We start from the raw sequence: 12,976 nt of genomic DNA, 5'->3' as shown, positions 1-12,976 counted from the left end.
TATTGAAAATACTACAGACCAGATTCCAACATCTCTATATCATGTTTTGAAACTCATCCCCCAGCATGGGCTGAGTGACCTGCAGAGAGGAAGGATTGCCAGAGTCCAGAAGCTTCGTCACTTCCCTGGTGTCAGCTTCTCCTCAGCGATCTCCTGATCCAGGGCTGAGACCTCAGGAACATAATTATCTCTCCTCCCTCTCCTCCTCCGACAACTGGATAGAGATATGTCTCACAGGTCCTCCCTGGATCTGCTAAATCATTCTTTCTGGAGAAAATGGAGACCTTGCACACACTTGTTGGCGTGGAAGGCATTTATCCAGAATGGTGATCTGGGCCGCATTCTTCACAGTTTTGGTATGAATGTGGCCTATGATGGCAGGTCCCAGAAATAGAGTGGATTAATTTTTTTCTAAAGAATCTTTATTAACAGATATTAATTATACAAAATGGATTTTGTTATGACATTTTAGTATATGTATATAATGTATTTGGATTCTATTCACACACATTCCTACCCTTGCCTTCTTTTTCTCCCCTGACTCCTGCTATATGCTTCTTTCTTAATTTTCTAATTTCATGTTTGGTTTTTATTTTTCTTCTCATGGACTCAGTGACTTTCCTTAAGGTTATTGACAGGAGTATGGCCTCCTTACCAGAGACTATTATCACTAAAAAAAAGTTTCTCACTCCTCCTACTAATCATTAATGTGTATATAAATTACCAGATGTTTTGGGGCCCCATGCACCTTTCCTAGTACATGATGGTGCAAACATCTTAAGAGTATAAGTGGCCAGCGGGCAGTGGTGGCACACACCTTTAATCCCAGCACTTAGGAGGCAGAAGCAGGTGGATTTCTGAGTTCAAGACCAGCCTGGTCTACAGAGTGAGTTCCAGGACAGCCAGGACTACACAGAGAAACCCTGTCTCAAAAAACAAAAACAAAACAAACAAACAAACAAAAAGTATAAGTGGCCGAATGCAGATGCAAATGTTACATGATCAATCACTTGACATAGCCTTATGACACAATGAAAAGATGGAGATACAAGAGTCCTGGTGCTAGCGTGGCATTATTTGAGATAGGCCTTGATTTGTACTACAGGCTGAATTTTAAGAATATGATTTTTTAATTACGTCTTTCATGCATGCATTAGTGTATTTGATATTCACTTCCCTTCCTCCTCACTGCATCTCCTCCTACATCCACTTTCCACTCTCCCTCTTTCATCCCATTTTCATGTCCTCTTTTTAATATTTTTTATAGCACAATAAATCTGACTCGTGCTGCTCTTATACTCATGGGTGTGGGGAGAACCACTGAAGCATGGTTGACCTATCAGGGGCCACACCCTTAGAGAGAATTGTCTCTCTTTCCTCCTCTGGAATTATTTCTTTGGCTTGTCCTGGTGCTCCACCTGGGATGAATTTTTTTCACCTCGTCCCACCCCCAGTATCTCAGACTGGATCCAGACTCTCCCTCTGTAGCACAAGCTGGCCAGTACTCACGATTCTTCCACTTCAGCCTCCCAAGGGCTGGAATTACAGGTCTATGCCCCATGTCCAGCTGGCTCCCGAGTACAGTTCTTGAAGTTACAGTGAAGAAGAGAGACAGGTAAAGCTTAGAGCAAAAAATAGTTTGAACCGCCTAGAAATGAAGGTAGAGATCAACTGATCTTTGTTTTAAACAACTATTCTCCTTTTCTTGTAACTTTCAAAAATATATGGCTATTGTGAAGTGCAAGCCTGCTGTTGCTAATGAATGCTCCCACACAGTTCTATCACTTAGCGTGGAAATGCATTTCTCTAATTTCCCAGCTCCTTTCTACTTCCTGTCACAGGAGGAATGCCAGAATAAAGTGATGAAGGGCAATAGGGGGAAAACAAAAAGTTTGTAGATGGATAAAAAGTCTTAGAAAGAAAAAGGATGCCTGTGCTAGTAAGTTCTGAGCGGTTAGTATGCCTGTAGTAGATACTGACCCTCACTTAAGTCTGGAGGCTAAGCCCAGGTTAAGATTGAGTTTGCTTAGTTATCTGTGAGGAAATAAGGCTAGGGCACAGCTGGATGACCTCTGACCTCAGAGTCTGTATTCCCATTATGATTATAAGTTGGTACAGCTTTGGTGTCATTTAATTGTGCAAACTGACGATTTCACAAGCAAAAGTATTGCTTGGTATATTATTTTGTTTGTAGTTTATTCTCTGGGAAATAAAGTATATTTGAAGCTTGTGTGTGTGTGTGTGTGTGTGTGTGTGTGTGTGTGTGTGTGTGTGTATGTGTGTGTGTGTGAAGACCAGAGGTCAACATCTGGTCTTTTCTCCTGTCTTTTGAGACGGGGCCTCGCACTGGACTGCTCACCATTGGGCTATAACTGGCTGGCGAGTGAGGTCTGAGAGCCCACCCATCTATCCTCCCTGTGCTAGTTACAGATGCACATGGCTGCACACACATCCTTTTTTTTTTTGGTAGATGTGAATGCTGAGGATATGAACTCAGGTCTTATACTTTCAGGGCAGGCATTTTATGGATGGTGTCATGTCCCAGCCCCTCCTCTCCCCACTTTCCCCCTCAGTGACCATAAAGCTGCTTTTTCTTCCTGGATCCGTCACAGAAACTTCCAGTAAGGCTGCGTAAAGGTTCTTCGATAGTCACTGCTATCAGTTTAGACTGCAGCTCAGACTGCTACATGGGGTCTAGAGCACATAACCGTTGGCATCTGGAGCCATGATTAGCCATGTTAGCCACACGGAGAGCCGTAAAAGAGCTCTGACCTTTGGAGTCTATCTGAAAATGTAATTGCCGCACTAAAATTATGATTCAAGAAAATGTCACTGCTGAGGGTGTTTCCTCGTGGATAAATGCAGTATAAAGAAACATGACATCAGTCCCTTGGGTACAGTAGCTGAGTGGGTTACACCTGTCTCTGTTGTCCTAAGCAGCTGTTGCCACAGCTTCCCCAGTCTTCTTACCTTGGTCCATAACTAGCTTCATGGACTCCTGCCTCCCATCTCCTAGCAAATGAGACTAGTTTACCTCTGAAGATGTGTCTAAGGGATAATGGGTTCTGTGACGCTTCAGTTTGTTACTACATAGCTACCACTTGATACCCTATGTCTTCTAATCATGTGCTTAGACTGCCAATAGATCCACATAAGCTCAGCTTTGAGATCTGGATACTGGATACTTTCATGTGGTAACAATGAACTAAAATTTGTCACTTGATAATGGCCTCCCCATGACTATAATGTCTTTCTGTTTATATCTAGGATAGCAGTCACCAAATTTCTTTGTTCATGCATCTCCATCTGCACATTTTTTTGGGAGCACGTATTCTAAATATATGTATATTTGTTCATAAACTAGGCACACACAGCTTCCTTACCTTAGGACTCGGTCATTTAACGTTTGCTCTTAGGACATTGTTCACTGCTGGTGATGATGGATGTGAAGGTACATTTCAAATTCTTTTGACAATTTTGCTATTTAAGTTAAAATATGGTTGGACTTATTAGATTGCCACTTTACTCTGAAGGAGGGCTGTCAAAGATTTTATAATAGATGTTTCTATTATTTGCTTTTTCAATTGTTCCACTATGAGACTCTTGTAAGGTCATTTGTCAGCTTTGTAGGTCTAGTTTAATTAAACCTAATAATACACTCATCAAACCCAGCAAACACAGGGTGTCACAACAAGTAGAAGAGACCCCCTTCTGCTATCCTCTGTGGATGGGCACTTCCTGCTTTTCCCTGAGGACATCTATACTGCTCTAGCCAATGGGCCATTCTTTCTGTATATCGAATGTTGAGCTTAATGCCTCCTCTTAAGCATAAATGTCTTCATTTTTTTTCTTCTGCATTGCAAAATGATTGCCTTGCACTATCCTTGGAGAACACCCCACTTCCCCTGGGATCTATAGATCTCCTTATGAGATTATTGGCCCAGAGAATAAACCCCACATAGACAAGGATGTTTCCATATTAAAAAAGAACTGCTCAAAACTAAAAAAGAAAGAAAAAAATAAGAAAAAAAAGACCTGCTCATTTCAGTTGTTGAGCTATTTTATAGAAAATGAAATGACTTTGAAATGAATTGTCTTTATAGCCATCCATAATTTGCAAGCAAAATCCTCACTCTACAAAATGTGAAATGTTCTAAGCAACAGCTGTGAGCATTTCAAACGTGCACTACTTTTTAACGGTTCAACCGTTGCCAAGGGAAATTGAGTTGGCTTCAAAATCTTTCTTGGTTTTAATTTTTGCGTTTACCAATCAGACATTGAAGAAACAGTCTCTGCTTGGCTCGGATACTAAACATTTCTAAAGACTTAAGTATGGAAATATAAGTTACTTGAAGGCAGGAACCAGACTGGAATTCCATATAAGTATGCAGCATACGGTAATGAATTTTATTAGGGCAAAAATGGACATTCGGCCAGACAGTCACCATCATCCAGTCTTCTGGAGTCAATAGGGGGAGCCTGCTTTCTTTTAAGCTGTCTTTTCCATTTCAGTTCAGGGTAGTAACATTCTTTTTCATAGCACAGAATTGTTTTTCTACCCAACTGGATAGAAATTTGCAACAATCCTGAAACGCAAATGCACTGTTAGCACTTGTGGGTCTGACACAGAGAGCTTTATAAATGTATATTCCCTAACTATACAGAACAGGACATGATACCGAGAGAAAAACTCGGCTACAGCATGAAGCATTTGAGTTTAAAAAAGAATATACATACATGTGTGTATGCATGTATACATATATGTATACATATATAAATATATATATACTTGTGTGTATATACATATATACGAAATACAATACTAAAACTACATCAAAATGACAGTAGTTATCTTGAGCTTATGGATTATGAGTATTATTATTTCTCCTGTATTTCCCCTCCCAGATTTCCAAATTTTGAGCAGCTGGTAGTTTGATCTTTGTAGTTAGTATTAAGGATTTTTTTTCCTTCAACTATTGTATGTAGCCTGCATTCAAACTGACTGATGGTTTAAGAATATTCTTTGGATATGTATCATTTGGCCTAGTGCTCACCAATGATGCAAAAACATATACGCATTTTAGTCCTCGTCTAGATAGAGGTAAGTCTTCTGTTTAAATTCAGACTCTGTCAATTAAAATCTGTCAAGCTGGGGGCTGGGTATTTCGGAGTCCTGAAAGGGAGAATGCGGGTATTCTGAATGGGATACTGCAGAGTTGCCATCTGCATAAACTACCGGAGCGCAGGCCCCTAGCGAGCTTGGCAGGGGCATCAAGGAGCTGATACTCAGAACTGACTTTTGGGGGAGAACCAGGTGAGAGTCCAACCGGTGGCCAGGCCTCCCACCGGTTGAGCAAAGGAAGGCCACGGGGGGGGGTGGGGGGGCTTTTTCGGCCGGCTTCCATGGCCGCGTTTCCACAGGGCGCAGGGGACCGTGGGTTCCGTGCTGAGTGGGGCTCTGCGGGCTGAACGGTGAAGGCACCGGGGCTGCCTCCCTGTGACCTTCGGAATCCCGGGTGAAGACGCTCGCGGTCCACAGGGTCCCGCCAGGCCGAAGCTCCAGTCCTGTGTGCGCCCGCCGAGCTCCCCTCAGGCCTAGCAGACACTGCAGCTCCCCACTTCAGGCGCCCTGGCGGAAGCGGCGGCCCGGTCGCCCGAGCTCACGGTAGCATCCGGGTCCCCCGCGACTCGCCCAATCGAGGGCCCCGTCTCTTCACACCCTCCTGTTTCTCCGCCCCCCCGCGCCGCCAATCCCCGATCAGCTCTCAGCCGAACTTGCTGGCCTGGGAGTGAAGGCGCGCGGAGGCCAATGAAGTCTCGCTTCCCGTTTGAAGTCTCCAGTGGGCGGGCGTCGGAGGCGGGCTCTGCTAGCCAGGAGGTTCGGTTGCGCCTGTGCCATGGACTCAGCCGCCCGGTGATATTGACAATAGGAGAGAGAAAGGGGCACTGACGGGGACCCTGCGCCGGTAGCGAACGGCGGCTCTGGCAGCGGCGGCTCAGGCGGCTCCAACTCTTCCTCCCGACTCCCGTGCTTGCTGCCGCTGCAAATCCAGGCTCTCTCCCTCCTCCCCCTCCCCGCGTCGCCGCTGCCGCTGCCGCCGCCGCCGCCGCCGCCGCCGGGTCCGGTGCAACGAGCAGAGGCGCCGCCCGCCGGGAATGTGAACGAAGAGCCGCCGGCGGAGCCGCAACCGGGTCGGTGCCGATTTGATGGGACGGGCCCGCGGGGGAGGCTCGTGAGGCCGCCGCTGCCACTGCCGGAGCGCTGAGGTTCGGGGCCAGCCGAGAGGCCTAGAAACACTGCCGCTACCGCGGAACCGGAGGGACGTCGCCCCGGACGGCTATAGTAGCCCGGGTCTCTCCGCTGCTGCCCGGACCTCCCACCGTGCGTCCCGGGCCATCGCCCGCCCCCGCCGCGGCCCCTAGCTCGCAGCCCACTCCGCGCAGCCACAGATCATCTTCCGATTCTTCCCCAGGAGCTTCAAGGTAACTTCAGCTTCGGGTCCCGCGTCTTGCCTCCTGGGGAACCTGCGGAGCGGCGGGCTCGGGAAGGCCGGGCCCGGGCGGCCGAGGGGTGCGGCGGGGTGGGGTGAGCGGGAGCAAGCGCCCGGCCCACTTGTCTGATCTACCTGCAGAGGCTTTGGAGGCCAGCACCTCTCTTCTACTCGGCCTCACCAGCTCCTTTCCCTCCCTCTTTTGAGGCGTTTTCTGCCCCCCCCCCCGCCCTCCACTGGCGGGGGCGGGGGAGCAGGGAGGAAGATTCCTTGGCCGCGCAGCTTCTCCAGGGCTTGGGGTTTATGTGAACATACCTGCAGACAAACAGGCCACTTCCCTGATTTCATACCTTCCCTTAGGAAAAGCCCCAGTTGCCTGCTCTTTTAGAGAATGCTAATGCTTTGGGCGCAGGGGCCCAGGTGAAACCTGTTTCCCTGGGCTTTGCGGGGACCCCGCTGTTACCATCAGTTCTGCAATGCTTTAGAGTTGAGATCCTTGACATTTATTCAGAGCTGCGCGCATAAGAGGCAAACGATGAAAAAGAAAGCTACCTATAGATCGTCGTTAGAGATGAGAGAAGAGAAATAGAGACAGAACGAGGGATGGGGGAAACGAGGCTTACAGAACTCTGTGTTGCTAGGGTTAGATTGAAATCTAAATAATTTCCAGATGAGATTGCAGTATTCGTCCCTAAATTTACAGCGTACCAGTGCGATGTGGAACTTCTTGCTGAGGTCTGACATTTTCGATAGTATTTATAATTTACTATTACGTTTTTTTACATGCCACATTATATTTAAAGCCAAATTAGAGTTAAAAGAAAATAACAACTTTCTAATGAAAGAACCAAGAAGTCCTCAAAATTCCAAACTAAACCTTAATATTGTCCACCCCTCTCCAAATGTTTATGCTATTTTAATTGAATCCAGGTATCCTGGTGAGTGTTTAGTTTTACACATTGCGGAGGCAACTATCTTACTCTTAGTGGAAGCTAAAAGACAAGCACTTGTCTTTGGTGTTGGTATGATGAACTGAGGCTGAGCACCCCATCGTATGCATTCTGTCCATCTCGTCTGCCATTCCTCTCGCACGGAGCCTCAGTAGCACCTGAGTGGGACTGGCATCTGTTTAGTTTGGTGAAGGAGACTGAGCTCAATGCTTGGGACTTTTAGCATCTGTCTTTCCTTTGAATAATTTAAGAAGATTAAAAAATTGCAGAACGATGTTCCGTTGTTGTTGGTTCCATAGAGCACAGTATTTGAACTTAAACTCAACTTCGTCTTGGGAGGCTGTGAAGTTATGTTTTCAGCTCAGCTTGGTGTTATCTTAGTTTTATCTTTAGGTTTATCTTAGTTTTGTTTATTAAACTTTAATAACTTAAGATGGCTTTGTTATTATTATTATTATTATTTTATTTTATTTTTTCGAGACAGGGTTTCTCTGTGTAGTCCTGGCTGTTCTGGAACTCACTCTGTAGACCAGGCTGGCCTCGAACTCAGAAATCCGCCTGCCTCTGCCTCCCAAGTGCTGGGACTAAAGGCGTGCGCCACCACCGCCCAGCCTTAAGATGGCTTTATTTAAAAACATTTTGAAATAATTGTAATCATGCCTTTTATGCGTTCTCATTCAAATAATGTAGCCTGCCCTCGTTTGCAAGGTGGTGGCTCATAATAGCAAACCCAGCACATTGCACCAAAGGTCCTGCTTAGAAAGTGCCAGTAGGAAGTACACGCAGAGTAATCACCTTGCTGTCAGATATTGCGGTGCTGTGTCTCTGTTTTTTTCCGGAGACTGGAACTCCTCTCACTGTGTCCCAGGATTGGAGTCAAAATTGTTATGTGTAGCTTAGGGTGGCCTTGAACTCATAACCTTTCCTGCCTTTGAGTGTTGGGGTTACTGGCTCCTGTACCTGGCTTCATTTGTTTAGATTCTTGAAGTGCAAAAGGGTTTTAGCCCATTCATAACATTAAATATGTCAGGGAAATGTTTTTGTGGACATTTTCCAGCTTCAGAATAGCTCCAAAATGACTTCAGGAATCCCAAGATGGGAAGAGCTGTGCAATTAAAATGGGCAGACAATGTAGAGACTTGAGGTCCAGGCAAACATCTTTTTAATGATAATAATGGATCAGTGATACATTAGAGTTCTGATTTTGTTTTATAGTAGCCATGTTACCTTATATTTTTCCCCTTTACAAGATTTTTCTTTTTTGTTTTTTTGAGACAGGTTTATGTGTGTGTGTCTGACTTGGAACTCACTTTGTGGACCAGGCTGGCCTCAAACTCAGAGGTCTACTTACCTCTGCCTCTTGAGTGCTGGGGTTAAAGACATGCGCCACCACTGCCCAGCAGCAAGACTTCTCTTAGTTGATTTTTTATCTATTTATTTATTTTTTTGGTACATATTTCCATTTTCACAAATGTTGAATATAGGAATTTTAAGATGTATATAACTTACATGTATACTTTCACCATGGGCTCATGTTCATGTTTCCTCTTTCTCTTCAGTAGGGATATGTCCTCAGCACCAACTACTCCTCCATCAGTGGATAAAGTAGACGGATTTTCTCGGAAGTCCGTCAGAAAAGCCAGACAGAAGAGGTCGCAAAGCTCCTCACAGTTTAGGTCTCAAGGCAAGCCCATTGAGCTCACACCTCTGCCACTGCTGAAAGGTAAGGCCCGTGAGTAGGTGCCGTTGTCTTACCTTCCTCATCCACCAGTGTCTTCATAGTGCTTCACATCTGTGCACTTCTTCATGTGCTATAGCTTGAGGGGTAGAGAGGTTTCAGACCCACGAGTTCCTGGATATGACCAAGTCTACCCGACCTCCTTATTAAAGAGTTTATCCAAAGAGACTTATCATCCTGTAGGTGAATTCTTGAATTAAGCTGGGAAACTAAATGGCAGAAATATCTTTTTTTCTCCCTCACAATATTTGTGTGTGTGTGTGTGTGTGTGTGTGTGTGTGTGTGTACTTGCACATTATGCACATGTGACAATCAGAGAGCAGTTGGAGGGAGTTGATTCTCTACTTCCACCACATGAGTTTCAGGAATAACTCAGGTGGTTCTGTTTGGCAGCAAGGGCCTTTATGTGCTGAACAGTCTCATTAACTCCATCTGTTTTTAAATTCTTGATTTGCTTATTGACATGTGTTAATTGCACTTTCTTGGTTGGAAAGTAGACCCCAGTAAAAACGATACTAACTTTCATTAAAAGAAGTGGAGTTTGGAAATACTGAATTTTAAATTTTAAAGATCAAGAAAGTAGAGCTGATAACTAATAACATGCATTTATTTGTATTTTTACCTAGTACAAATATGATCATATTTGCATGAGACTTTACTTTTTACATTTAGAGAAAGGATTTTCATTTTTTGGACACAGAGTTGTGTGTAGCCAAGGCTGCTTTGAATCCTGTGGCCTTTGCCTTAAAACTGGCTTTGAGCTGCTGATCTTTTTGCCTTTACTTCCCAGGTGGTGGGATTAGAGGTATGCACTACCAGGCCTGTCTAAGAGTGAGGTTTTGATGTGAGCACTAATTTTTTTCTTTCTGAATTATACCTTTTATTTTTTTATTTTGGTATGTGGTTATTCTGTCTATTTTAACTTTAATCTGTTTGCTTCATGTTGGTGAAAAGGAGTTATTTGAAATGTATCATATCAATAGCTGGTATAGTGTAGAAACATCAGACTCTATCTTTGAAGGTGAATTTTTGTCTAAGTATTTAAGAATAAGGAAGAAGTGGGCACGAATAATATAAAGAACTTTAGTAGTGGAAACCAGATAGCCTGGTTAGTGCATACCTCCCTCTGCCCCCCCTTTCTTTTTCTTCCTGATTTTTAAGACAGTCTTGTTATGTAGCCCTGGCTGACCTGTAACTCACAGTATATACCAGGTTGGCCTTGAGTTTGCAATGCTCTTATTGCCTCTCTCTTGAACACTGAGTTCACAGATGTGTGCCATCACACCTGGCCAAAATGCATCCTTATTTCTGTAGACATGTGTGGAATCAGAAGGTATAAGAATAGCTGATGATCCTCATTTGTAGCAGAGGATATTTCAGGTGTCTCATTTTCCTATGGGAACACTTTCTTTTTCTTTTTTTTCTTGAGACAGAGTTTCTCCGTATATATAACCCTAGCTATCCTGAACATATTCTGTAGACCAGGCTGGCCTCAAACTTAGAGATTCACCTGCTTCTGTCTCCCTAGTACTGGGATCAAAGGCCTGCACCACTGGGAACACTTTTTCTTAAGAGGAGAAATTCATAAATAAGATCCCAGTGTTTGTACTTGAAAATGGTAGAAACTATATTAATGTTGATTTCTGGAAGGATAGTGTGTGGGGTTAGAAAGGTGCAGAGTGGTAGGGCTCTTGCCTGGCACTCCTGAGACTTTAGGTTGATCTGCAGCACCGGGACAAGAAAGGAAAAGGATGATCTGTCTGCCAAGTAGGAAGGAGGAACACTTGATAAGTTTTGAGGGAGAGAATACTTCCTTCCCCCTCTCTCTTTCCCTTCTTCCTCCCTTCCCTTCTTTCCCCTTTCCTTCCCTCCTTCCTTCCCTCTCTTGAGACAGGGTCTGACTGTGTAGCTGGTCTGAAACTTAGAGAGATTGCCTTTGACTGCCTTCTGAGTATGTACCTTCTACCTGGGTAGAAGATTTTTGACTTAAGATTTTGCTAGTAAAAATGAGAATACTTGGGGCTGGTGAGATGGCTCAGCAGGTAAGAGCACTGATTGCTCTTCTAAAGGTCATGAGTTCAAATCCCAGCAACCACATGGTGGCTCACAACCACCCATAATGAGATCTGACGCCCTATTTGGTGCATCTGAAGATAGCTACAGTGTACTTATAATAAATAAATAAATAAAAAAAAATGAGAATACTTTATATGAAGTTATAGGTAAAATATGAAGGAAAATTCTAGGGAATAAATACAAAGGTCGAGAGACATACTCTTAACTTATTTAATCTGGAGTAGACATAGGATAACTGTTGATGTCTGTGTTGGAGGAAGAACTTTACTTCCAGCAACCCCGGATTAAAAACGTTTAGGTTTGGAGAGAATCACTGCATTCATTCCTTTAGGCTCATGTAGTCACTTGAATTAACTGTGCATTCATGGAAAGGTGGAAAGAAGCTTGTGGGAGAAAAATCTAGGCACACGTTTTATCTTATTATTCTTTCTTCCTTCTGAGATTATACACAATTAAAATAACCATAAGATGTTTTATTAACCAGTCTTGGGATTAAAAGTTTGCAGCTTTTCTAAGGTTTCAATTCAGTGGCAGGAAGTCTGTTCCCATTGTTGAGTCTCTATCCCAACCATTCATCTACCATCTTTTCATGCTCTCTGTGCCCTGTCACCTCTCAGCCCCCAGCAACCATATCTTTAGTAGCTCAGAGGAAACCAGAGAACCTAGATTACTAGTTCATTAGTGCACATCCATCCATCCCTTGCTTCTTCCCTTCTTCTCTTCCTCTTCCTTTTTCTCCTGGTTTTTGAGACAGTCGTGCTTTATAGTCTTATATACCCTGGAACTCACAGTCTAGACCAGGCTGAGCATTTTACTCTCTTTAAGACTGAGCAATATTTCCATATATCACATACTGTTTATTATTCATTCACTCACTCACTCATTCATTCCTTTTAGCTGTTGAGAATAATGCAGGCATGAGTGTGTAGGTATCTGTTGAAAGATTCCACTTTTCCTTTCTTTTGGGCACATACATAGAAATAGAATTGCTGGCTCATATGTTTAGGTTTTGAAGCCTTGCTGTGTAGTTTTCTGTAGGAGTTGTATTATCATTATCAGTATACAGGAGTTCTCATTTCTCCACACCTCACCAGTGGATACCTCCCCCCTTTACTAGCATCACCAAGGCTGTGACATTGCTTATTGGAGTTCTGATATGCATTTACCTTCCACTTAGTGATATCAAGCATCCTTTATGAGATTATTGGACAAATACATAGTTGTATTTTTTTTTTTTCTTTTTCATGTTGGGGGTTGAACCAGGACCTTGTACATGCTAGGTAGGTGCTCTGATATTGAGCCACATTTTACTCAACTCCTTTGTCTGAATTTTTAAAGTTATGTCTGGTAGCAGTAAAACTTTTCTAAGAATAGGTTTTGTACATTTGCATATTTTATCAGCAGAGGAGAATTAGAGAGCAGCTGGGCCAGACACTATTCACTAATCCGGTTTCAGACTGCCTGACAGTGATTGTTGCATAGTTCACATGATATGGGGGCATGGTCTAACAAGGGTTTTGTACTTAGACTTCAGTGTCTCTCTGGAGAACGGCAGAGAGGAGTAGAGTCAGGTGCAGACATGAGAAGTGTGTGTGCCTGCTTTCTGCAGTGACTGAGGTCCTTGCCTGACTCCTGTGCTGCTCACAGTACGTTTATCAACTTTTTGGAAGTAGTTTATCTAACAGAAAAAACATAAAGGAAATTTTTTTTTTTTTTTTTTT

The 12,976-nt window shown here is 43.8% G+C and overlaps 2 protein-coding genes across 3 annotated transcripts in view; one reads left to right on the top strand and one right to left on the bottom strand.

The window, feature by feature from the left end:
• Positions 1 to 4,373: 4,373 nt before the first annotated feature.
• Positions 4,374 to 7,235, bottom strand: LOC116081057 (translation initiation factor IF-2-like). Its single transcript, XM_031357727.1, has 3 exons — positions 7,200 to 7,235; positions 5,503 to 6,288; positions 4,374 to 5,173 (listed from the first exon to the last, which is right to left on the bottom strand). The coding sequence occupies exons 1-2, from the start codon at positions 7,233 to 7,235 to the stop codon at positions 5,596 to 5,598; spliced, it is 729 nt and encodes a 242-aa protein (XP_031213587.1). The 3' UTR covers positions 4,374 to 5,173; positions 5,503 to 5,595.
• Positions 5,908 to 12,976, top strand: part of Ppp2r5e (protein phosphatase 2 regulatory subunit B'epsilon) — a 159,589-nt gene continuing 152,520 nt past the window's right edge. Inside the window, exons 1-2 of one of the 2 annotated variants that reach the window (XM_031356242.1) lie at positions 5,908 to 6,483; positions 9,001 to 9,164. In XM_031356242.1, the coding sequence (XP_031212102.1) occupies positions 9,008 to 9,164 (157 nt within the window). In that variant the 5' untranslated portion in view covers positions 5,908 to 6,483; positions 9,001 to 9,007. The remainder of the gene's footprint in view (positions 6,484 to 9,000; positions 9,165 to 12,976) is intronic. The other variant, XM_031356243.1, reaches the window with a different exon arrangement.

This window comes from Mastomys coucha, unplaced genomic scaffold, assembly GCF_008632895.1.
Source record: "Mastomys coucha isolate ucsf_1 unplaced genomic scaffold, UCSF_Mcou_1 pScaffold6, whole genome shotgun sequence".
NCBI classification, from domain to species: domain Eukaryota; kingdom Metazoa; phylum Chordata; class Mammalia; order Rodentia; family Muridae; genus Mastomys; species Mastomys coucha.
This window is presented reverse-complemented; position numbering and strand designations above follow the sequence as displayed.

Bases quoted from the DNA above. Each gene is read 5' to 3' on its own strand.
- LOC116081057 (XM_031357727.1), bottom strand. From the start codon at position 7,235: ATGTCAGACCTCAGCAAGAAGTTCCACATCGCACTG. The intron at 6,289-7,199 runs GTACGCTGTAAA...CAGTGTTTCTAG, and splicing joins AGAAGTTCCACATCGCACTG to GCCTCTCGGCTGGCCCCGAA.